The 26,714-nt window shown below is 36.5% G+C and overlaps 1 protein-coding gene across 2 annotated transcripts; it reads right to left on the bottom strand.

The window, feature by feature from the left end:
* Positions 1-6,838: 6,838 nt before the first annotated feature.
* Positions 6,839-26,336, bottom strand: RGS18 (regulator of G protein signaling 18). 2 transcript variants are annotated; one of them, XM_039362332.1, is made up of 5 exons: positions 26,182-26,336; positions 19,968-20,066; positions 13,241-13,302; positions 10,168-10,334; positions 6,839-8,687 (listed from the first exon to the last, which is right to left on the bottom strand). In XM_039362332.1, the coding sequence occupies exons 1-5, from the start codon at positions 26,199-26,201 to the stop codon at positions 8,430-8,432; spliced, it is 606 nt and encodes a 201-aa protein (XP_039218266.1). In that variant the 5' UTR covers positions 26,202-26,336; the 3' UTR covers positions 6,839-8,429. The 2 variants fall into 2 exon arrangements, with proteins under 2 accessions (XP_039218266.1, XP_039218264.1); XM_039362330.1 differs by having other exon boundaries at positions 25,960-26,330.
* Between the last annotated feature and the right edge of the window lie 378 nt (positions 26,337-26,714).

The following is a 26,714-nucleotide window of genomic DNA, read 5'->3' as shown; positions in this document are numbered from 1 at the left end:
TTCCCTCCTTCTCTCCACTCTCTGTGCTCTAGGATCAGGTGGGGGTGGCGCTTGTTCATCACCTGAACTCTGTCTCTCCTGTTCCTCCTGTCCCAATCCTGAAGGGCCCTGGCCTGCCTCTGCCTGCTCTTCCCCACATTCCTCTGAAGTCACAGACACCTCCCCCTCTATGGAGGCATGACAGGTTCCGTGATCTGCATTCTGAGTTCAGATTCTGCAAAACTGAAGAGAGAAATTCTAAAAGGAAAATATATTGGCAGTTTCTAGATTAAAATCTCTGGCCCTTCTAATGCAAACAGGTCACAATGATGTCAAGCAAACCAGGGACTAAACTTGATTTCCATATCTACCATATAAATAATATAAGCTTTGGGGAGAATTACTTAAATAATATAATTTTTCAAGAGCATAAGGCTACCCACATTAATATTTCATGGACATCTATACTGTTTTCCTGATGCAGGGAGGGAGAGTTTTGCCAAGACGTTTAATCATGTAAAATGAAAAACTATATATCTGTTTTTACCTGACTTGTTGCTTTCAATGCACATTTTGGCTTGGCATCCATAACACTCATAGAAGCTTGTGGAGTGATACAAGCAGAATGAGGAGCACCTATCCCAAACTGCTTTCAATTCACATTTATGCAGCAACAAAAGTAGAGAAGAGAATAATAATAAGAAAAGGCAGTTACATATTGCCCTACCACTCCAATGGAAATTTAGCTTTTATAGATAGTAGAGGATGGAGTTATGCTACTATTTATATGTGGTGATATTGGAAATCTCATGCTGTTCATGGCTTTGGACTCTTGTATTCCCAAGCAGACAGGGGGATTTTTATTTATAGCTGGAAAAAATTTCCCAGAATCAATGTATTGTGATCACTGTTAAACTATTGAAAGTAACTGCCGAACATGCTAAGTATTTTGACATTGTTTGCTCACAATGGAGGTGGTATTTTGTTATTATTATTTAAAGCAGTAGCTCTCAATCTTTTGGACACCAGGGACTGATTCTGTGGTGGGAAGTTTTTCTACATAGCAGGGGGCTATGTATAGTGTCTGATCTGGTGTATGAGTGGATGGGGCTTTCTTGTTTGCATGGCCCGGTTCCTGATGGTCTGCGGACCAGTGCCAGCACATGGCCCAGGGATCAGGGACCCCAGATTTAAAGGATTTAATTTGTGTATATTGTTCCAATATGCTATAAATAAGTTTTTCTCAATCTGCCTTTCAGATGTCACCACGATATAAAAAAGATGTTGAGACTGTAGAAAGAGTACAGAGAAGAGCAACAAAGATGATTAGAAGACTGGAGGCTGAAACATATAAGGAATGGTTGCTGGAACTGGGTATGTCTAGTTTAACGAAGAGAAGGATGAGGGGCAACATGATATCAGTGTTCCAATATCTCAGGGGCTGCCACAAAGGAGAGGGATTCAAGCTATTCTCCAAAGTGCCTGAAGGCAGGACAAGAAGCAATGGGTGAAAACTAATCAAGGAGAGAAGCAACCTAGAACTAAGGAGAAACTTCCTGACAGTTAGAACAATTAACCAGTGGAACAACGTGCCTCCAGAAGCAATGAATGCTCCAACACTGGAGGTTTTTAAGAAGAGACTGGACAGCCATTTGTCTGAAATGTTATAGGGTTTCCTGCCTGAGCAGGGGGTTGGACTAGATGACCTCCAAGGTCCCTTCCAACATTATTATTATTATTATTACTATTATTAGACGTCAACTTTTAAAACAACCATGCCATCTCAGTCATTGTGGGCTTGAAATCCAAACTATGAAGATGTCTAGTTTGGACAAGACTGCTCTAAATTACAGGAAATAATTTACTTAATTAGAGGCAAAATAATGGTTCCTTCTTTAATAAGTGTTTTTGTTTGCTTGCTTGCTTCTTAACATCACATGAAAATTTATAAGTGCTCAGATTAAATGAAAATGTGAAGAAGCAATTATGTGTCCAACTATTAGTAGACAGAGCTATTGCCTTGTTGTTAAGTGATGCTGGAGGCATGCCAGTCCTTCTTGGAGGATGGTTGCTTCAAGAGGAACTCACTGTTTGATGTAGGGAAATTTATAGAAAAAGGGAAATACACTCAGCAAGAAAATTTGAACAGTGAGAATTTCTCTTGCAATCTTTTCTTTACAAACAAGAAATGAGAAACATTCCAGCTGGCTGAACATTGTATGGAAAGAATCTGAGTGATTTGTCCAATAGGGATCCAATACAATGTATGCAGGGTAACACAAAGAGGGCAAAGCAAGATCTTATGATAAACCGAGGGATACAATGAATACCAATGATTTATTAAACTTGTATGCTTCCTGACTCACAACATTTCTGGGTGCTTCACAACAATCAAACAAAACCATTACAATGAAACAGCACGATGGCAAGCATGACATTCCGGATGCAATGATGCTTTTATGTATTTGTCTTTAAATAAATTGATTAACTAGGGGGACAGCTGACTCCCTGCTTAATCTTCAGCTTTTTACTAAATATTCTATTTAATCCAAAGTAAGCTTTACTTCTAAATGACACCTCTCTTATTTCATTCAGCAACCAACCATATGCACACATTTCATAATTCAGGCTGATTCCAATCATCATAAGCTTTGTCTAAATCAACAAATGTACAATTGACATTCTTTCCCACGTTTATATACTTCTCAATGACCTGTTGAAGAGCAAAATATGATCTGCACGTTCATTATCTGGCATAAGGCTACCTTGTAATTCCCTTATTTTGTTCATTGTTGTAGCTCGTAGCCTTTCCATCAGAAATCTACCAAATACTTTCCGAGGCATACTTGAAAACAAATCCTTCTGTATAGTTCTAGCATTCCTAATACTACTTTTGCCTGCAGGCAGGAGAACAATAATAGCATTCTTGGAACCATCACACACACAGATACAGTCATATCACATATATAAAACAAAGCGCACAGCACTCCAGAAGCAAACTAAATCCTTACTGTAATTTAATACAATTACATTGTCTATATGTGCAATTTTGCCCTCTTTTCAACATTCCTCACAGCATTTATCACTTGCTTTTCATCAATAGTAGTAATTGTGAGAAGGATCTCGGAGTCCTAGAGGACAATCATTTAAATATGAGCCAGCAGTGTGCTGCAGCTGCCAAAAAAGCCAACACAGTGCTAGGCTGCATTAACAGAGGGATAGAATCAAGATCACATGAAGTATTAATACCACTCTTCAATGCCTTGGTAAGGCCACACTTGGAATACTGCATCCAGTTTTGGTCACCATGATGTAAAAAAGATGTTGAGATTCCAGAAAGAGTACAGAGAAGAACAACAAAGATGATTAGGGGACTGGAAGTTAAAACATATAAGGAAAGGTTGCTGGAATTGGGTATGTCTAGTTTAATGCAGAGAAGGATGAGGGGGGACATGATAGCAGTGTTCCAATATCTCAGGGGCTGCCACAAAGAAGAGGGAGTCAAGCTAATTTCCAAAGCACCTGAAGGCAGGACAAGAAGCAACGGGTGGAAACCAACCAAAGAGAGAAGCAACCTAGAACTAAGGAGAAACTTCCTGACAGAACAATTAACCAGTGGAACAACCTGCCTCCAGAAGCGGTGAATGCTCCAACACTGGAAGTTTTTAAGAAGAAACTGGACAGCCATTTGTCTGAAATGGTATAGGGTTTCCTGCCTGAGCAGGGGGTTGGACTAGATGACCTCCAAGGTCCCTTCCAACTTTATCATCATTATTATTATTATTAATTTTTTTTTGTTGGGCTCTAATATTTTTAGTTTTTATTTCAATTGAATTTTCACATATTGCTATCCTCCCATTTCACAAATCTCTACAATATTCATTTTATAATAGGATTATCACACATCAATTTCATCCTGAATAATTTAATCACTTTTAAAAAATTCCATTCACACTTTTAGAGGCTTCTTATTTATTCCTTTCCATCTACTTCCAAAGCAATATCTTTTTTTCATCAAACTGATCTACATTTCTCTGCTTCCTTTAATCTTATCCATTCCTTGTTCTCTTTGACTACAGTCTTCACAACAGTATTCTTCTTTCTATACCTATTACAGTATGCAATATTTTTCTTTCATTTTTTTCCATAATTCCATAATTCTCCTAGATCTTGGTTTTTTTCATTCTATAGTTGCTTGCACTTCATTATTCTACCAAAGATCATTTTCATATTTTCTATTAATGTAACTCTATACAGTTTTGTGGCACACTGTATTGTATTGTTGTTCTTTTTATTATGTTTCAAGTAGCTTCTGCATTCAGTTTCCTTGTGTTTACTTTCTATTTATTCTGTTTGATAGATCTGTCTGCCTGCCTCTATCTATCTATCTATCTATCTATCTATCTATCTATCTATCTATCTATCTATCTATCTATCTATCTATCTATCATAACCATCCATCCATCCATCCATCCATCCATCCAGGATTCACTTTTCACTTTTTCTTTCACATTTTTTTCTTCCATATCCACTTTTTAGACAGATCTCCTCATGAGAGCTTTAAATAATGGTCTTCTAACATTCAGAATCTCTTATCACTCTTGTGTGTCTTTCACTGATTTCTCAGCCATTCAGTATAATCAGTCCAATCTGTCACACTTTTATTCTTTTCCCACATGTAGGTAAGAAGAGACTTACCCTTAAATCACCAATTTGGAACACAATTTTTTGGCATCCAGCAGAATAATTTTTATTTTGGAATTTATGCATTCAGAATATTCTATATGTTTCATCCTAAACTTATCTCCAGTACTTTCATTAGTACCATTCATTGCAGCTTGACATGCAACGTTGTCCAACTTCCCACAAAATTCTTGCTTTCATCTGCACTCACAATAACCTAGATGATTTATGCTTTCAAATGTGCAATGTTTAATCTCTTCCTTCGTAGTTAAAGCTACTGACATTTTCTGTGCATTTTAAATTTGGTAAATTGATACTTCCAAGTTCTTTCCTTAACAATAGTATTTGGATTTGCATATTGCCCCTAAAAATATGGGTCCTCATTTTATCAACCTCAGAAGGACGGAAAGCTGAATCAACTTCAATCCATATCAGGATCAAACTCTTGGCTGTGGGCAGAGTTTGCCTGCAATACTAAACTTTAACCACTGTCCAATCAGGACTTAATAAAATAGGGAAGACTTTCATTAGGTTTCCTATGCCACGAACAGAGTTCCCTGATAAAAAGAAAGGTAATGCAACTCAAAGAAGCAACCTAGAACTAAGGAGAAAATTCCTAACAGTAAAACAATGAACCAACACTGGAAGCTTTTTAAAAGAGACTGGAATAGCAATAGCATTTAGACTTAGATACTACTTCACAGTGCTTTACACCCATCTAAGCGGTTTACAGAGTCAGCATACCGACCCCAACAACCTTGGTCCTCATTTTATTGACCTTGGAAGGATGGAAGGCTGAGTCAACCTTGAACTGCTGAGACTCAAACTGCCAAACCACAGGCAGCCAGCAGTCAGCAGAATTAGCCTGCAGTACTACATTCTAACCACTGCACCATCGCTATCAGAAACAGTATAGGTCTTTGAGAGCAGGGGGTTAGACTAGATGACTCCAAGGTCCCTTCTAACCTTGTTATTGTTACAGTTTTGGATACGGTTGCTACAATCAAATCTCCACCATCTGTTTCCAACTGAATTGGTAGTACTTGCCATGACCTCACTGATGTCTTGTTTCTTTTTCTGCCTAAGGGGCATTTCTTTCTCATTATACCCTTTTCTCTGATGATTTTTAAATTTTTTAAGAACTGCACAGCTAATGCATATGAAATTGCCACCCTCAACAGTTGCTTCTGGAGGGATAGATGCCATTTTTTTGCAGGATCATTGAGTATGTCAGCAGTACTTATTATTTAATCCTGTTATTTTTTATTTAATGAATGAAACTCATGTTTAATATTTTAGAAGTCACTGTGCACTGCAAGATATCCCTACCAGATACCCTGAAGCAAAAAGAAGAAGAAAGAGCTGAGCATAGTAATTGGCACATGCTGAATCATATACTACAAGCATGACTTGAATAGTAAATGTTTTAATAGAAAGAACACTCTTTCTTCACTATCAATATCTCTAGACAGCAGTTTCAACAAACAGCTTAATCTTAAAATTAAAATAGCAGCTTTCCTTTAGTCTCCATGTCTAAATAAATCCCCCCCTCTTTTCCTCCCAGTCTTTGAGCTTTTATTTTATTTTCAAGTGTATTTATATAATTACATCCTCAAACTTAGGAACAAAAAGAGACCACCCTCTTCATTCATTTACATGGAATGAATAGAAAATCAGTCACTGCAATACTGTAATATAAAGTAAAGAGGTTAAAGCTCCCTGAATCAGATTTTTAAAACTGCAGCACAAGGAAAAGAAATAAACTTTAGGTCAGGGGTCTTCAAACTTGGCCCTTTTAAGACTTGTGGACTTCAACTCCCAGAATTCCTCAATCAGTGTGCCTGGCTGAGGAATTCTGGGAGTTGAAGTCCACAAATCATAAAAGGGCCAGATTCAAAGACCCCTGCTTTAGGTCATACTAACCTCTGCAACAGAATAAACTTGCTTATGTTCTTTTGAGCATGCAAACAAATGGTCCACATTTACTTTTCTGGGAGGAAAAGCATTATAGATTTGTGGAAGTTTCCAGGTATGCGGCTAAATAAACAGGAATATTTTAAAACTGAGACTGCGCTGCAGTGATACACCTTTCCTACTGGTTTGAGCCCCGAGATAGTCCATATACAATGGGTATCCAGGTTTCTCTTTGGTTTGGAAAGAGATAACAAAAGTCTTCTCGGAATGTCACACTATGCTTTTATTTACAAATGTACAGAGTGAACATACAAATGGTACAGTTTTTCACAGAAAACTGAAGTACAGTACCCTGCATAAGATTTTAAGGCAGATTCTGACAGAATTGGAAACGCAACGTTCCTCATCTCTTTCTTTGCCTTTGTACACATTCTCTCATCACACATACAGTTATATGGATTATCTTCAGGGATATCCTTGGGAGGCGAACATTGCATAATATCATAGGTTAGTTTATTCCTTTTACTCCTAGTCAGAGCTTTCTCAAAATGGCCTAATTCTAACAAAGAGTTGTCTAAGTACCTAGTTCCCATGGCAACCAATCACTTTATTTTATGAAAGATTAGGTTGTAAGTAGTTAAACCTCGACAGCAGGTTTGAAAAAAAAATAAGTATTTTTTTCTGAATTATTTGTCCTCTCATTCAAGCTTACAATTTTATACCTATGTCAAAAAAAGATTTCTGCTTGTGGTTTCACAGGGAAGGGAAAATACCATGCTTCTTTGTCCTTTTTTTAATTACAGTATCTAAGAAGATTTAATCAGGAATCAACCCCCCCCCTACATTCTATAAGTTTTATTGCTTTTTGTTGTGTGGGTATCTTCAAGTCAGTACTGACTCCTGACAGCTGCCTGAATAAGTCCCTCCAGGTTTCTTGGGAAGGTTTTCAGACATGGTTTCCTATTGCTGCTTCCTAGAACTGAGAGGCAGTGACTGGTCCCAGGTCTCCTAACAGGCTTCATGCTTGTGGTCTTTTAGGTTCTGGCTTGATGCTTAACTATTTCACCAAATTGAATTTCTAAAGAGTTCATCCTCAATTTGTTCAATGTTTTTCTAGGTCCCATTTAAAATCAAACTTCTGACTATGTGTTTATTCTTTCTAAATTGTTGAATGTATCTGTTCACTCTTTCACATTAGGAAGCATAATGTTGAGCATGAATATTTTCACACTTTTTCACACATTCTCTCAGAATGTGATATATTGCTTCACAGAATATAAAAAAAGCAAACGGATAGCTCTAATGCTTGATGAATAATGCTATCTGATGTTCATACAAAAATCATTCCCACACTGTAAGAGGCAGGAATTCCCTGCTTTTATGTCACATATTATATTTGGATTTTGTACACAATCCAACATATTTCTATTTATGGCTGTGCATGTGCATAGCGATTATTGTTAAATGTGCTACTGTTTATTAGGGACTTGACCTTCACAGTACTAGGTGTAATATATATGAATTGTAGAAATACAGATGATCACTAGATGGCAGTGAAAAAATATAAAACTAACTCTTTGTCCCTCTTTAATGGTCATCCAAATTTTTGCAACTCAGAAAGGCCTAATTTTATAAAGAGTATCTGAGAATAAAAAGTTCTTGGCAATCCATGTAATAGGTGAAACTGATACGATGGATATGGATGGATATGGATACGATCATCTACAAGTAAACAAGTTAAAATAAAATGGAAACAATTCTGTGGGTTCTATGATAACTTTCCTCATCTAAACTATTTGAGGTAATGCTGCCCCTTCATTGGCATGAAGATGGGGTCAAAGGGAAGCTAACATTTACAGCCAGACAGCAAAATCTGGCTGAGCATCTTTGAAGTCATTGAAGGTAAAAGAACGTGATCTCCGCCGAAGAGCTGAACAGCCTAAAGGTCTGCCATGAAGTAAGTCTAAGTAAAGGTTGGACTTTAAGAAGCGCGGATAACTGTCTTGTTCCATCAAGGCATAAATTTTGTTCTGTGCAGCATCAAACGTGTTTTGCGTTGGATGAACCATATTCTGATTTACAGAGACTTTGGTATTAAAATCAAGGTTGACCTAGAGAAAAACAAAACATTTGATAAAGTGGATGATTATTGGTTATTCTCAATCTTTCTGTATAAGGTATTGACTCCCTAACCTATGAATTCTTACCCAAGTATTGTAAAGAAATCTTCTACATTCACATTTTATGAGAAGCATGGGGATATTGTGATGGGGATTTTGTCAGACTCACACACACTGAAGTTTCAGTAATGAGTCCTCAGAGAGTCATATGTTTCATAGGCTTATGTCAATTGACTACCTATTATAAACATCTGCCTGCAACACCTTAACAAGCTGGGTCTTTGCCTGGGATCACATGGCAGTTCCAACATACTATAGACAAGTGCAACATCTGCATTCTATATACTCTGAGGCACTTTCTGGAAATCAAATTTAAAGTGCTGAGCATTCATATGACAAGCATGTTCAGCAAAACTGAAGGGATGTATCATAAATTTTCAGTGACAAGAAGTGTGTGTTCAAATTTCTTTATTTTTTTAAAAAAAACACTGAACAGACACAGTAAAGCATTAACAATGTTCATCACTTATTTAGTAGGATTTAGAATGGATACCTTCCCAGCCATGCTAATGTTATATTATTTCTGAAAGACAAATAGGGTTAGTTTTAATCTTTGTCAATCTTTACTGGGAGGGGGGAAAAGTTTCTTTCCATAACAGTTTGTTCAATTTATATGACCACCCACTTGATTGGAATGCTCTAATTAATTGCACAAATCATAATAGTTTCTACACATATTTTGACATGCTATGTAGCTGCTTTCCTTTCATGAATACGTGACGCAATGATAGACATTTGATAGTTAACTATAAATGAAATCTAAGCCAATACATGGAGTGTATGTGTATATTTATTTACCATTACATATAATTAATATGCAATCCTTAACTCTTGCCTTTTAAACAAATCTGTAATCAATTTTTTTAATCTGCTTATAGCATTACAGTTATTATTCTGAATGCTGTTCTTAAATTTGTGATTTGTTTTATTCATTTGTCTTATCTGAAATCTTGCCAATGTGTTAGTAATAACTTGTATGTACTAATAATCACACCAGTAATTATTGCTTCAGAAGACTTATGAAGAATAATTCTTATACAATACAAGTAGCAATAAAAATAGGGAGATAAAGTTCTCAGCAAGTAAGTATTTTCACTCTTTATTCCTATTTCACTTCTGGGATAATCTTGTGGCAGCATGTGCTATGATCTTAACCTTTTTCAATGATGGATTCATTCCAAATGACATTAAACAGAATAAAATACAATGCTATTGCAATTTTTCTCAGAAGTAAGTTTCACTATGTGCAGTGGGTTTTTGTTGGAAGGAAGGGTTGAGAACTGGGGTGGGGTAGAGGACAGAAAAGTCAAGGGGATATGTCATGGACATTACCTTGACATTCTTTCTCTGCAGACAAAATATTTAAGGATTTAAAAGACCAATTGTGTTAAAATAACTATTTTCACTGTACCTCTTTTGGTGATTCTCTTTCAATGAATGTCTCATAAATTGTCTTTGCTTTGAGTAGAAGTTGGGAGGCATCTTTGCTTTTCTTATACTCTTCACATGCCATCCAAAACTCAATGTTCTCTTCACTGAACTCGCTTCTCAAAAACTTGATGAATGCATCTAAGCCACCTACGGAATAAACATCATGTAATCAAAGGAACATCAAATAAAACATGACAACATTTTCTCACTACCATTTTTAGATATATTTTTTTAGTTAACTCTCTCCGTAAATTACACATTTTTGTTATTTTTGTAAAGTTAGTCCTGGAACAATAACTGTGGTTTGTGTAGTAAAGGATAAGCAAAAGTAATGTCCCAAACTTTCACTGTGTGGAAGTTTATTTTGAACAAACCAGAAAAGCTTTCAGCAGAATCAGAGCTTAATTTGAGAAAAGTGCAGGCAATATTCAGATTAAAAACATGTCTAATTTAAAGACAAATATTAGATGTGAATGGGCTGTCTGTTACTAAAATGGCAGGTGACATTCTCCTTCAGTGTGGCAAAGTGCTAAAGCTCTTCATTTTTCATATACAAGCCTGTTTTCAGTAATTTTCAGGGGTTCCTGAAAGTATTGTGCAGTTTCAGCACTTCATCAGCTTGAGGAAGGACAATGCTGTGCACCAGTTTTAGTAATAGGTAGTCGGTTTGTAAGTACAAGTTCTCATTTAAATATAAATTTGGGTTAAAGATAGAGGTAGAGAACAGAACTGCTTCTTAACTTGAGGACTTCCTGTAATAGGTATGCCATATTCTTTCCAACGTGCCCCTTGTTTGGTCTAAGAATGGGCAAATTACACTATTTAGTTCAATGTCAGTTTCACCTGGATTCATTTACATATTAATTATATATGCATATTCATTTGTAATTTCAAAAATATCCAGCTTGAGTCAAATAGTTTATTGCAACAAAGGCATTTCACATGCACCATTAATGTTACTGAATTTAGAATTGCACCACAATCCACTAATCTACTTCAATAATCACATTGACTGTAAATTTATCTTTAGATACTGGCTCTAGATAATATTTTGACTACAGGATTTGGTTCCACTTATATTAGTGGATGAGAAGCACTTTAGTGCAGTGATTAAAGCATCAGGCTAGAAACTAGGAGACTATGAGTTCTAGTCCCACTTAGACATGAAGCCAGTTGGGTGTCCTTGAGCCAGTCATTCTCTTTCAGCCCTAGGAAGGAAGCAATGGCAAATCATTTTTGAAAAGACTTGCCAAGGTAACTGCAGGGACTTGTTCAGGCAGTCTCTGAGACTCAGTCACAATTGAATTGAAGAAAAAAATAATAGAAATACTATTGGAAATACTTCATAGACTTTTAGCTGATCTATCTCAAGAAGGATCTTAGCAAATATGAAAAAATAGATATTGACAACAAAATAAAAGAACTGTAAAATACGAAGAACCGGATTTCAATCAAGCCTTATTTTTAAATTTACTTTATTCCTTCTTATCACCAGTTATCTTTAGTTTTTATTACAATGTTTTATCATAAAGTTTACTTTAGTATAGCACAATGCTTAAGTGTGTTTATCACTCTTAATCCAATACACAGCTATTTTTATATATCAACAGTCATGCTATCCTATATTTTATAGAAAATCTTAATATAAATTGCAGACATGGAGTAATATCTTAAAATGAATAGATTGTTTAGAACAGAGGTCCCCAACCTTTTGGGCACCAGGGACCGGTTCCGTGGAGAGAGATTTTTCCATGGAATGGAGATGCATGGTTTTATGTGCTGCCTGCATCCTGGGGATGGGGCTTTGCTTGTTTGTGTGGACCAGTTGCTGGCATGCCGGAGCCCAGTAGCAGTCCATAGACTGGGGGTTGGGGACCCCTGGTTTAGAATACAAAATATAGTGCATACAATGCCTATATAAAAAGTGCACAAACACATGTTAAGGGCTCACATTTTTCAGTGCCATGGAAAGAAAACTTCTGGGAAGTAGGGAACCTAAACAGTTAGTCTTTGCCCAAAGATAGCAATGACACAAAACGTGGCCATCTTTCTGGAGGTTTCTATTGGGTTATCAGCAAAAAGAAATAATATTTTCTTCTGCTCTGACCCAATGGAGTTTATATATAGATCCTACCAGTCCAAACATATGTGCATTGCAATGGGCATAAGTCAGGTGTTAACTCAAAAGTTGCTTATATGCTGATTAACTCATTTGCAGTGCTACTTTGTAAAGCTAGATTTCACCAGGTTGCTCAAAACTCTGTTTGAGGCCCAGCAAGACAGCTTTTAGGTAATGCATATTGAACAATGGGCCAGCAAAAGATCACTAGACATGGTGATGTATAATATTATAATGATATTAAATAAGCACTGCAGGCATATTTAGAAACTATAACTTAATGTACAATTACTGAGAATAATTGAAAGCTGCAACATGGCTTTGCTTGGAAGACTCAACTAGAATATTCAGTTTAGATATGGGAAAGGAAGATGATTGGTCTGTTGACTGATGATGTCACAATCAACAGCCATTTTCATTGAGTTTTTTCCCTTAATTGAACTTCAAAAATTGTATGACTTTTTGTTTCATTTTCAATAGTATACTCAACTTTGGATAAAAAAAACCCAAATAATTTTGCTTGTAATATTTATATCCTAATTATAATTGTTATTGATAGAATAGCTAGAAGTTCATATCTATGTTACTAGTCACAAGCTCCATTTCATAATTGTTTATTGTACATTACATAATATATATTAATATTAATATTTAATAAAATATTCACTTCTTCCTTCAATAATTTTCTCCACTATTGAAGCTTCAGTACTTCTAAGCTTTTACGGTAGTGATCAAAATTCAGGGCCTTTTTTCACAGCAATCTGGCAGTCAAACTTAATAGACTTCTTCACTTTACACATGGTTAATCCTTCATCACAGAAGAATAATAATGAAAAGATATTTTGTGTGAAAAAAAATTGAGCCTTCTTGTAAAATGAAAGAGAATGTTGAACTGTAATGAAGCATAATGCTAGTGGAAAACATTGATACCAACCTTTGTGAGAAATCAGCTGGTCAAAAGATTCAGCCCATTTTTTTACAGCTTCAGGGGACTCACTACACAAGATAAAAAGAGAGGCATCACCTGTTTGTGTGCACACTTGCATATTTTCCTAACATATTTTATCTCCTGTTAATTTCAGTCTGTCATGTTTCTAATGGTATTGAATAAGGATTTCTTTGGGGGGGAAAAAAAGCTTCAAAAAGCTGATCTGATTTCGCTGATGTTTTTCCTATTAAATTATGAAAATAATCAATGTATTGAAAGGAAGTGCTGCCTTCTGAATGATTTTATCGTACATCTGTAATCTTTTAAAATAAGCAAATACGTGCCTCACCCCTTTATTATTTTAAAATAAATCCATAAAAGGAGTATTTTGTTTGTCTCTGTGTGTGGGAAGGGGTCAATGATCTTTGAAATGGTTTTGCACAAAAAAGCTTGGGAATGAAAGAGAAGTGTTCATACTGAGATGTGGTTTCAAACACTGCCGAAGGCACTATGATCACAAGCTATTTTTAACATTACACAGGAAGCTTCATGGTATTCAGAAAGAAGGATGCAATATTAGTGCAGCCGTGACATAAGCACACAATTTGTGCACAGCAAAATAATGACTTTTTCACCAAATGCCATACTATTTTGGAAGGACTTATTTTTAATTTAGGAGATGAGAAAGAAGGTTGCTTTTCTTTTTCTTTGTAAAAAGCCAACTACCACTGAAAGGTACACCAAAAAGTCTCAATCATTCTTCTGCTAAAAAGTTTGGGAAGTGACCTTTTCAAGTACATGTCAATAGCCCTGGAGAAGTGTGCAAAATAAATTAATTTAGACAATTTACAGAGGGAAACCAACAAGAAGGAGATAAATACAATAGCAGGCAAGCTTGATAACCTAGCTGAGACAGAGCAGATTACCATTTGCAACCTTTTCAGCTGATTTCTGACAAGCAAAGTCAGTAGGGAGCTGGACTGTCTTAACTGTCTCAACGATTTGGATGAAGGGATAGATGGGGAACTCATCAAATTTGCAGACGACACCAAGCTGGCAGGAATAGCCAACACTCCAGAAGACAGGCTTCAGATACAGAAGGATCTGGACAGACTTGAACACTGGGCACTAACTAGCAAAATGAAATTCAATGGTGAAAAAAGCAAGGTTCTACATTTAGGCAAGAAAAACCAAATGCACAAGTACAGCATAGGTGGCACCATGCTCAATAGTAGTAACTGTGAGAGGGACCTCAGAGTCCTAGTAGACAATCACCTAAATATGAGCCAGCAGTGTGCTGCAGCTGCCAAAAGGCCAACACAGTGCTAGGCTGCATTAACAGAGGGATAGAATCAAGATCACGTGAAGTATTAATACCACTCTTCAATGCCTTGGTAAGGCCACACTTGGAATACTGCATCCAGTTTTGGTCACCACGATGTAAAAAAAGATGTTGAGACTCTAGAAAGAGTACAGAGAAGAGCAACAAAGATGATTAGGGGACTGGAGGCTAAACATATAAGGAACGGTTGCGAGAATTGGGTATGTCTAGTTTAACGAAGAGAAGGACAAGGGGGGACATGATAGCAGTATTCCAATATCTCAGGGGCTGCCATAAAGAAGAGGGAATTAAGCTATTTTCCAAAGCACCTGAAGGCAGGACAAGAAGCAACGGGTGGAAACTAATCAAGGAGAGAAGCAACCTAGAACTAAGGAGAAACTTCCTGACAGTGAGAACAATTAATCATGGAACAGCTTGCCTCCAGAAGCAGTAAATGCTCCAACACTGGAAGTTTTTAAGAAGAGACTGGACAGCCATTTGTCCGAAATGGTGTAGGGTTTCCTGCCTGAGCAGGGGGTTGGACTAGATGACCTGCAAGGTCCCTTCCAACTTTACTACTATTATTATTATAACTATTGCTTGACTTTAACAACTGCTGTGATTCACTTAACAACTATAGTAAAAAAAAAGCACATAAAATAGGGTAAGATTCCCTTAACAACTGCCTTACATAGCATTGAAAATGCTGATGCCAATTGTGGTTGTAGGTGGTTGTAAGTAACCGTGTTTTTTTAAACAGAAATCAGAAGCTGTTTTCACAAATATTTATCCATTTTATAGATGGGGGAAACTTAGGTTGAAAGTAGTCTTCAGAATGTCAGTGAACCTATAGCTAAAAACATACCCATATAAAAAGCAGATTTCATGTAGATACACTGAGAAAAATAAGCCTATCCAAAGAACATGTGACAATTTTAAAACATTAATATATTGATGCAATGTTTCTTAACATGAGAAACTTTAAGATGTGTGGACTTCGACTACCAGAATTTCTCAGTCAGAATGCTGGGTGGAAAATGCTTTGAGTTGAAGCCCACCCATCATAAAGTGGCTGAGGCTGAGAAGCACTATATTAAGGAAATTGTTTTCTAATATTTACCATTTTTATGAAAGACACATGGAAGAGAAAGAAAGAAACAGAACAAAAGATGTCACAAAATCAGACTAAACAACAGAGCAAAAAGGATTGTGGGAAGATGTGTTTCCTGCAAAAAGAAAAAAAAAATAGCCTATAAAAAAATCCTTATAAGAATTCCATTGACTTCCGGTGGATCTGCGTGGGCGATGGCGGCTACTTTGTAGCCGTCCTCCTGGGTAAGTGTAATGAATCGCTATGAACAGCGGACATCAGCTGTTCAGCGGTTCAAAATCCCCCTCCTGGGCAAAGGGGGGGGAAGAGGGTTGTCTGAATAGTGGTAGAGCCTCTTATGTACCCCCATTTCTCTTTTTTGGGGGGTGACAGAGTGCTCCCACGGAGTTCAGACTGTCTCCGCTTCCCAGCTGTTTTTGTCCCTAGGGACAAAACAAGCCGTTGCAACGACCTCCGCGTTTAAAGGGATCTGGTGAGTTTTTTTAGAAGCGGACAGAGTTGATTAGAGGATTTACTTTTTGCTTTCTTTGATTTTATATGTATTTTAAGTTTAAAGACTTATTTTCATGTTTATATTCTCTCCTTTTACTTTTTACTTTTTGCCGAAAGGGAAAGTAAAATGGCGATCGGCAGATTTTCTGGCGTTTTTTTTTTTGGGAAGCTAGAATGGCGATCGGTTTCTTTTGCTTTCTCTTCTTTTTTTATTCTTGTTGTTTAACTTTTTAGTTTTGTTTTTCGTATTTTTAACAGTCAGGCTTCTTGGTGTTTAAGCATTATTGTTTTTGTTTGATTTTTTTGCTTTGTCTTTTGTACTTTTAAAAGGCAGGCTTTTTGGTGTTTTTTCTCCCCCTTCTCTTTCCTTTTCTTTTTAATGATTGGAATGGATATTTTAATTCCTTTTTTTTCTTTCCTTTTTTTTAACTCCCTTTTTATTATAATGATTCTCTTTTGAGGGAGTTATGATTTCTTTTTGAAGGAATTTTTGTAATTTTCAAGAAGGAGTAAAGTTTTTTTTTTAAGATGGCTTCAAAGCGCCCAGGGACCTCTACAGTTCCTAAATCAATAGTTCCACCCTCTTCTGTGGTCCAGCCAACAATTGTGAAGGATTTGCAAGATATGATGGGAAATGCTATAATTCAAATTAGGGCAGAAATGAAAAAGATTTTAGACGAAAATAATAAGACTTTGAGGCAAGATATAGTTTTGGCTTTAAAAGGAGTTGCTTCTGTTCTTGAAAAGTTGAATTCCCGTGTGGAAGAAGTAGCTGAAAAAGTGGAATTAATGGAGGGAAAAATTGAAAGTATGGAAAAAGAAATGGAAAATGAGATTCTTATGCTTCAATATGGTCAAATGGAATATGCCTTAAGAATTAGAGGCTTGGGAGAGTCTTTGCAAGGAGATCTGAAAGAGATGGTTGCAAAGGACTTTGCCGTGATTTTGAATAAAGAAAAAGAGGAAATACTTAGTGAAATTGAAAAATTATTTAGAGTTAATTCCGTGGTGGCAGTGCAAAAGAATTTGCCAAGAGATGTGGTAATTTACTTTGGAAAAAGATCTCTACGCAATGAAATTATACAAGCTTTTTATAAGAAGAGATTTCAAATTGCTTCACAAGACGTCATAATTTTAAAGGAGATCCCATCTAAAATTTTAAGAAGAAGAAAGGAGTTTGTTTTCTTAGCAGATGAACTTAAAAATAGATGAATTTCGTTCAGATGGGATGTTTCGATTGGAATGGTGGTGAATTACCTGGGGATATGTTATAGACTTAATACTGTTTCTCAAGCAAAAGATTTTTATACTTCGGTCCTGGGGGTATGTTCATCGCCATCTATTAAGTTTAAAGCCTTGGAAGAAAAGAATGTAGAATTACAGTTTGAAGAGCCTACATTTATGAAAATTGGGGAACCTTTGTTTGAGAGGCCTCAACAAGTTCAGGTTGAGGAGCAGAAGATAACTTGTGTAGCACATAACTGTAAAGAAAAGCAGCAACAGAAGAAGGTTAAGGAAGCCTCACATTTAGTGGTTTCTGAATTTGCGGGAGAAGCAAGACTTATAAAGCCTTTGGAGCAATTTTCAAGGGTGGAATTGTTGTCTGAAGAAATGGAAAATGGGAAATCTCAGCTTGAGGGGTTTCAACAAGCTTGATAAGGATAAGGATGGAGAATGAAAATTAGAGATTGATAAGGATTGAGAATGAAAATGGACAATTGAGACCGATAATAATAATATTAGTATGATAAGGATGGAGAATGAAAATGGACAATTGAGACTGATAAGGACCGTGTTTTTTGGAGAATGAAAATTAGAGATTGATAAGGATCGAGAATGAAAATGGACAATTGAGACTGATAATAATAATATTAGTATGATAAGGATGGAGAATGAAAATGGACAATTGAGACTGATAAGGACTGTATTTTTTGTGGACGGAATTTGTTATTGGTGAAGATTTAAATGTTTAATGTGTTTATTGTCGATGGAACTTGTTATTGATAAAGATTTAAATGTGTATAAGGGAATTTTAATGTTTTAAGTCTTAAGTAATGTTTAAACTTGTGTTTTGGAGGGAGTTTATAAAGAATGATAATAATATCAGTAATTATTATTATTACTATTTTTAAGATGGAATTTGATTAAATGTTTATAAGGGGATTCTAATGTTTTAAGTTTTAAGTAATGTTTAAATTTGTGTTTTGGAGGGAGTACAACTTGTTTATTCTACTGTTTTAAGTTTTAAGTAATGTTTAAATTTGTGTTTTGGAGGGAGTATAACTTGTTTAATCAAATGTATTTAGATTTGTTTATGATTTATATTAGATTTTATATTGTAGGTATAGATGTTCAAAGAAAGTAGTGTTTAAAATTGTGTTTTGGAAGGAGTTTATATAGAATGATGGATAATATTATAAGTATTATTAGAAGATGTTTAGAGTATATTATAATGTGTTTAATGATTTTATTTACTATTTTTTTTAGAGAAGATAATCTATTTAATTTAAGGTATTTAGATTTGTTTAGGATTCATATGTGTTTTAAGTTTTTTTTCTTTTTTCTTTTTTCTTTTTGAAACATTTAGGACAAGCCTGTAATCAACTCTGGGAGGCCTAGGGGAGGGTTAGGGAGGTTTGGGGAGTTGGGGGAGGGTATGGGAGGGTGGGTTTGGGGAGGGGATTTGTTTTGTAAAATTAAAAAAAATTTCAATAAAAAAAAAAGAATTCCATTAAGAATTTCAAAAATTGCATAAGATCTTATAAAAATCATACAGGCATGTATCCGTGTTTGACTGGACCATCACTAAGCTGCACAATGGTGCAAAAGAACTGAAAGATATTCCTAATCTCTATCAAAAAGTGATCATGAGGTATCATACTCTGCTGACATTCTCTTGTTGTTGTTAGTTTCGAAGTCGTGTCTGACCCATTGCGACCCCATGGACAATGTTCCTCCAGGCCTTCCTGTCCTCTACCATCTTCTGGAGTCCATTTAAGCTCACATCTACTGCTTCAGTGACTCTACCTAGCCACCTCATTCTCTGTCATCCCCTTCTTCTATTGCCCTCAATCTTTCCCAGCATTAGGCTCTTATCCAGTGAGTCCTTCCTTCTCATTAGGTGGCCAAAGTATTTAAGTTTCAACTTCAGGATCTGGCCTTCTAAAGAACAGTCAGGGTTGATCTTCTCTAGGACTAACCGGTTTGATTGCCTTGCAGTCCTACTTCCCCTCAAATGTTTCAGTTCTTTACTTTTTCTATTTTTGCCCTTTTTTTGCTTGCAAGTTCCTTTAGCATTTGGGGGTTGGGTTTTTGAACATCTTTCATTGTAGCAAAGTGATATTAAAAGTTGTTGAATATGCCCTGCCTATGCCAACTTGCTTTAGTGTAGCCATGGCAGCTCCTTGCCAGAGAGTCCCTTGTGATTTAAACTTGGGATTTAGTTTTTTTTAAAAAAACATCCTCAACGGTCATCTTATTAAAATAAGCAGAAGCAAAATCTATATCTTGCTTATGAAACATTTTTATAAAACTTTCTCAGTAGAAAAACGAAACAAAACAATGCTATTTCCTGTTAAACTGAAGGAGAGAGGCAGAGCACTACTTCCTATGATTTAGAGTTGCATAATGGGCTTCAAATTCTGGGAGTTGAAGTCCACACATCTTAAAATTACTAAAGTTGAGAAAACACTGATTGTCAACGATGGCATAATCAAAACAACATGTAAGACAGGCATGCAAGAGATATGCTGAATTAAATATGACTCCTTCTTTAGCGTAGTCTTTTTAATTTATATAACAAGTCTCACCTTGATGCTTTCGCTAGTTTTTCAAATTTGTCAAAATTCATATCTGGGTGCAATTCAGACTTATGCAAAAGACTTAGCCGGTTCCTCTTTTCAAGAGACCTACAAGAAAATGAAAGTTACTGTGGGTAAGATTTTCAAACATTTCTCTTGTGCCAGCTCAGAGTGCTTTGTAAAGCTCATTGCTTCCCTTTCACATATGATTCCCATAAATGTTGATGTTATTTTCCCATTTGCTAGAGAGAATAATAGATTCCTTACTGACACCTCTGAATATATTTGCACAGAATCATCTGCATAGGGTAAATGAACATCTTTTCATGTTGATAGTCTTTCCCGTTTACTTTGGTGACAAGAGCAGGAGAGACTAGAGAGGGAGGAAGGAATAGGCTTAATCTTAGCGAAACTAGGCTGAGATCATGAGCCTTCTGAGACTGTGTTGTTTAAAAATCAGATAACAAAAGAGGAAATGCAATAGCTGAAATGATTAAAATGAAACATATTTCATGATGCATTCAGTGAAACTTGAATGTATTAGCTGGTATATCGCTGCCACAGAAAGTGCTGCTTTCTTTGATAATGCTGAACGATGCAAATGGGGTGATGATGTGATATTGTAATGGCTTTCCTTTCCTGTGCTCTGATTCCTTGGTTGCCATATCATAGGATTTGTGCAAGTAGACGCTATCATCTCAAGAGACAAGAACAAAATGGAGTTGGAACTTTCAGCCCAAACCACCCATCCATTAAAATAGCATTAGGACATTTTTTTTCTTGTACCACTATTTTTTGTAATGCTTTCTTGTGAGCATTAACTCCTGTTGATTGTCTGGACAAGCCCCCTGAGTTTCCCTTGAGTAGATTTTGCAGATTTTGTCATTGCCTGCTTTGTAGAACTGAGAGAAGGTGATTGGCCCATGGTCATCCAGCTGGCTTCATACTCAAGATGAGACCAGAACTCACGGTCTCCCAGTTTTTAACCTGATGTTTAACCTTAGCTCTATTGCACCATATTACTTGTATTGTATTTTAGTTACTATAATGAATATAAAGAAAAGGGATTAATGTATGCATAGGTGCAGACATCTGTTTTTATGGAAATATTTGGCATCTAGTAGCATCCTTGACCTACAAAATGAAAGTGCAAAAAACTAAACCTCAATTACATTTAATCTGATGACATTTTCAAACATTTTGTAATTTCACTCTTCTTTTTCATTATAAATAGCAAAGTTTTCTGGATACCATGGCCAAAGTTTTGAGAGTTGAATACAAGTTGTATAGTACAACCTAGTACTCTCCAAATATAACCATGCAGCTTGAGAATTTTCTAGATGGCATCAAATCTGGCTTATTTACAGGTGAAACTCGAAAAATTAGAATATCATGCAAAAGTTCATTTATTTCAGTAATGCAACTTAAAAGGGGAACCTAATATTTGAGGTAGACTCATTACATGAAAAGCAAGATAGTTCAAGCCATGATGTGTCATAAGTGAGATGATTATGGCTTACAGCTCATGAAAACTCCAAATCCACAATCTCAGAAAATTAGAATATTGTGAAAAGGTTCAATATTCTAGGCTCAAAGTGTCCCACTCTAATCAGGTAACACCTGCAAAGGGTTCCTGAGCCTTTAAATGGTCTCTCAGTTAGGTTCAGTAGGACTCACAATCATGGGAAAGACTGCTGACCTGACAATTGTGCAGAAAACCATCATTGACACCCCTCCATAAGGAAGGAAAGCCTCAAAAGGTAATTGCAAAAGAAGTTGTATGTTCCCAAAGTGCTGTATCAAAGCACATTAATAGAAAGTTATGTGGAAGGGAAAAGTGTGGAAGAAAAAGGTGCAAAGCAGCAGGGATGACCGCAGCCTGGAGAGGATTGTCAGGAAAAGGCCATTCAAAAGTGTTGGGGACTTTCACAAGGAGTAGACTGAGGCTGGAGTCAGTGCATCAAGAGCCACCACACACAGACGGATCCTGGACATGGGCTTCAAATGTCGTATTCCTCTTGTCAACAACAACGTTAGAAGCGTCTTACCTGGGCTAAAGAAAAACAGAACTGGTCTGTTGCTCAGTAGTCCAAAGTCCTCTTTTCTGATGAGAGCAACTTTTGCATCTCATTTGGGAACCAAGAACCCAGAGTCTGGAGGAAGAATGGAGAGGCACACACTGCCAAAAGCACCAAAACCTGGTTCAATGACTGTGGGATTACTGTGTTTGATTGGCCAGCAAACTCGCCTGACCTGAACCCCATAGAGAATCTATGGGGCATTGCCAAGAGAAAGATGAGAGACATGAGACTGAACAATGCAGAAGAGCTGAAGGCCTCTATTGAAGCATCCTGGTCTTCCATAATACCTCAGCGGTGCCACAGGCTGATAACTTCCATGCCACGCCGCATTGAGGCAGTAATTGCTGCAAAAGGGGCCCAAACCAAGTACTGAGTATGTATGCATGCTTATACTTTTCAGAGGTCCATATTGTTCTATGTACAATCCTTGTTTTATTGATTGCATGTAATATTCTAATTTTCTGAGATTGTGGATTTGGGGTTTTCATGAGCTGTAAGCCATAATCATTTCACTTATGACACATCACAGCTTGAACGATCTTGCTTTGAATGTAATGAGTCTATCTCATATATTAGGTTCACCTTTTAAGTTGCATTACTGAAATAAATGAACTTTTGCATGATATTCTAATTTTTCGAGTTTCACCTGTATTTAACAAATTTATATGACCGCCCATCTAAGCAATGAAACTCTGAAGAGTGAACAATGGATAGCAATGCAATGCAAATTCAAACCCAATGTGGGGGGGATCAGGTTTTCATGGCTTTCTTGAAGGCTGGCAAGTCAGGATTATCTCGGGTGGGGGGGAGATACTGTTTTATAACATGGAACATAGAGGTGGCCTTGATGGAAATATTCAGAATCTGTTACAAAAAGAAAAAAAAAAAGGCAGAGGTATTCCTTAAGATTCGCTCCCTGAATCACTAACAAAAAGCACCATCAGGCTTGCAAGATTCTGTCCATAGAGTATATCACAATGAAGCTTGGTTCTAGTCTAGGATCTGTGGTGGTGCAGTGGTTGGAATACAGTATTGCAGGCAATCTCTGTCTACAGCCTAGAGTTGGATCATGAACTCTAGGTTGATTCAGCTTCCATCCTTCCAAGGTCAGTAAAATGAGGGCCCAGATTACTGAGGCAATACGCTGACTCTGTAAACAGCTTAGACAGTGTAAATCATTCAGAGAGTGCTATAAAGCACTATGGAATGGTACATAAGTCTAAGTGCTATTGCTATTTTATGGAGTTTGTTTCCTGATGTGGACAACCTCAAAGGGCTGAAAATAAGGCAGGCACCATGGCAGAGAAGGCATGCTTTGTAGGTTGACATTGGTCACCCAGGGGACTCAGAACATCCAACCTGATAGATCTGGATAGACCAACAAAGATAGGCAATCCTGCACATATGTGGGAAAACAATTAGCTTTATGTACATAATACCCAATATGACACTACAATTTAAAAAACCCCGAGAACTTGAAAATGTATTTTGTAAGTCTCCAACCGATATTAATTATTTACATATTTACATCAGTCTAGCATAGCAATGTTTTGTGTGTGTGTGTGTGTGTGTGTGTGTTTTCAAGTATTATTGCTAAACATCACAAGACTGACGTTTGTCTACTACTTTGCATATATGGCTTCTTTGTATGTATTCAAATCAACATACGTATAAACAAGAAACCACTTCCTCACTTTCCAGTATTAAAGTTATGAGTGTTGTGTTTACATAAACAAAAATGTACCAGCTATCAGCTGTGCCCAGTACGGAAGTGTTAGCAGGCTTGCAGGAAATCCAAAATTTGCAAGATTGCAAACATTTAAAGGTGGGAAAAATGACTAAAAGAGAATTGGTATGATGATATCATGAAGTTTAAATATGCGCCCCAGGCATGGAATAATGAAAATTACTGGAATCTTGAACAGAGAATATTTGCATAGCAATTATGTTGCAGGTTTCATTTGCCATTCTATGCTGACATTCTAGGATCTGTAAGCATGATTCCATTTTGGCATACCCTTTTAATGTGAGTAGCCACACACAAGCAAACCTTGGTAATATCCAGACTATTCTAAGGCACTGCTGTAAATGACTGCTTTGTTTTATCTTTGACTGGATCTGTGACCATGAAATCCACCCAAGAGGTGTAGTTCTTAGTTGCAAATTTTAGAAATGTTGTGCTATCAATGTTAATAAAGTGAGGAAGGAAGATGTCTATGGAGATTCTCAGTCATCCAGGTAATAGTTATCCCAAAGATGCTTTTTCATGAGGCAACTGGACTTTCTTGTTTTTTTTTTGAAGACATTTCTTTTCTCATCCAAGAAGCTTCTTCATGTCTGACTGGATGATGGGGAATAGAAAGATGCAAGGAATATAAATCTTTCTGTTCCCCAATGTCCAATCAGACCTGAAGAAGCTTCTTGGATGAGAAGCGAAAAGTCTTCAAAGAAAAACAAGAAAGTCTAGTTGCATCCTGAAAAAGCATCTTTGGGAATGAGGAAAGAAGCAAAGTTTTAGAACCACTGAATCCTGTCCATCACTATAGTTTGCAAGAGAGGTATAGGGCAGCATCATACAATAAAATAGTCTGGCAGGCAAGGAAATATCATCATGTATTGGGTTTAAGTACTTGAAAAAAAGAACAATGCTCAATTGTCCTGCAGGATTTCAGAGCAACACTTAACAAAAAGAAAATCAAAGAATATTGGAGGGTCATTAAATTAAATTAACTAAATTAAATTATTTCTTAATTGTATTTCAAAAAACTGTCCCTTCAATAGACAGAAGTGATATGTTTTTCCCCTTTACACATTTTTTTTTAGTATTGTTGGCAATCAGAAAAGAAACTAGTGTTCTGAGGCAGGATTCTTTAGCAAATACGCATGATTGAAGTTGGATTTAATCAAGACAGGGAATGTTGTTTTATGCTTAAAGGACACATTGATTTGAGCTGATAACTTTGACTCTTACCAATGTTAACATCCATATTTTTATTTTGGGAGAAATATGATTGTGGGTGTGGGGCAGGTACTGAGTCATGCTTAGACATGATACCAGATATTATTATAGCTGTGTGGATAGATCTTTAGTTCTGATCATGAATTAGCTAAGCATATTTAATTTTGACTTCAAAAGGAGGAACACATATCTCCATATACAGAATTCTGATCAAAGTGATTTGGAACTGTTTCAATTGTTACTATATTGTTTTATTTTGCTTTTGGTTAGAGAGATATACTGGCCTCTTTATAGAACAACTTCTGAGACAACTAACTGAATTGCTTGGGTTTGCTTGAAAAAACATGGTTCTTTTTTTCTTTCATATTTCTATTTAAACATTTTCTACTAAGCATTCTAAATAAATAAATAACATTCAGATTTTAACAGACTTTTACAATAGTATGCTTTTCTGTGGATTGGCAACTCCCCTCCCAAACCCATAAAATACATATATATTTGCAAAGATTTTCACTTCGTGCTATGCATTTGACCAAATGTGCACCAGTTTCTGCATTTGTCAACATTTTTTACTGACAATAAGAAATGGTAATTTTTTCACTACTGTAGACTCCTCACTACATCTTGATTTATTTTTATTTTTTTTGAGGGGAAGGAGTAAGGATTGAATAAAGCTTGCACTGAAACAAGAACACACTTTTATCTTCCCTGTAACTGCAAAAGGCTCAATGAAATACATTCCCTTCCTCACCATTTCTTCTCCATTACTTTGAACTGTAGGTCAGCACTCGCCTCTTACACTTCTGGCCTTCTCTCTCCTTTTCAAAGCTACATATCCTGCATGCAATTTCTGCCCTGAGCAGCGGAATGTAGTCTGGACTTGGGTATTTTGTTGTTTTTCCACTAAGCAAGAAAGTCACAAAATAAAGTACATTCAAATCCAAACCCCTTAGACTCTTACCTGTCTCCTGTGTCTGGCTTTGCCCCTTCTCTGTTCAAGGATTTCATGATTTTACAGAGAGATTTCACTCTTGATGCTGAGTTGAGCTGAGAGGATAATACCAGCGGGTTCTCCATTTTGCATGTAAGCACTCTGACAGATTAGATCTCCCTCTGATCTTTTTTCAGTTGCACGTTAATAAAACCTCAAGGACTGGATTGCTCTTTCTTATGCTGCACTTACTTTGAATCTTGATTTGGCATGGCTTATTCAGTTTGTGAGATGTTCCCCGCTATGGTCCTAGCTGCTGTGATAAGCACACGTGACTTTTTAGAGAAGTTCTTTTCTTTTTTTCCACCCAGAAGTCATTTCTTCAAAAGAGAGATTAGAAATGGGCTTATGTTTTGCAAGTTGGAAAGATAAACATAGGCCTTCCCCCAACTTGTGGTTGTAACTTGTGGTTAGCAGATATGAATGCGATATTTGGTCAAACAAGATGGCCTTTAGCACACTATACTGAGAACTAAACAAAACCAGCCACACAGAGCAGCAAAAGGGAAAATTGATATGATATCCTCTTATTACAGTTCTTTTTAAAAAACAGAACTTAAAATAGCCTAAAGTGCTGCAAGTAGTTGTTCAGTCAGGCACTGGTGAAGAGACATATTAACTTCAGCTGGGCTGTTTTGAGAGGTTTTTTTTTAACTATTTCATTTATTTCATAGACATCCAGACCTACTCCTAAGAGGTCAAGAAGTCTATGAAGGAGGTTAGAT

The sequence above is a fragment of the Crotalus tigris genome, unplaced genomic scaffold (assembly GCF_016545835.1).
Source record: "Crotalus tigris isolate CLP2741 ecotype Arizona unplaced genomic scaffold, ASM1654583v1 scf7180000019423.1032690, whole genome shotgun sequence".
NCBI classification, from domain to species: Eukaryota; Metazoa; Chordata; class Lepidosauria; order Squamata; family Viperidae; genus Crotalus; species Crotalus tigris.
The sequence above is the reverse complement of the archived record's forward strand: the minus strand, read 5'-3'. Positions and strand labels throughout refer to the sequence as shown.

Excerpts from the sequence above, each read along its gene's own strand:
- RGS18 (XM_039362330.1), bottom strand. The coding sequence starts at position 26,075 with ATGGAGAACCCGCTGGTATTATCCTCTCAGCTCAACTCAGCATCAAGA. Across the intron at positions 13,303-19,967 it reads AAACTAGCGAAAGCATCAAG|TGAGTCCCCTGAAGCTGTAA; the intron begins GTGAGACTTGTT and ends TATCTTGTGTAG. Across the intron at positions 10,335-13,240 it reads CCAGCTGATTTCTCACAAAG|GTGGCTTAGATGCATTCATC; the intron begins GTTGGTATCAAT and ends TTTATTCCGTAG.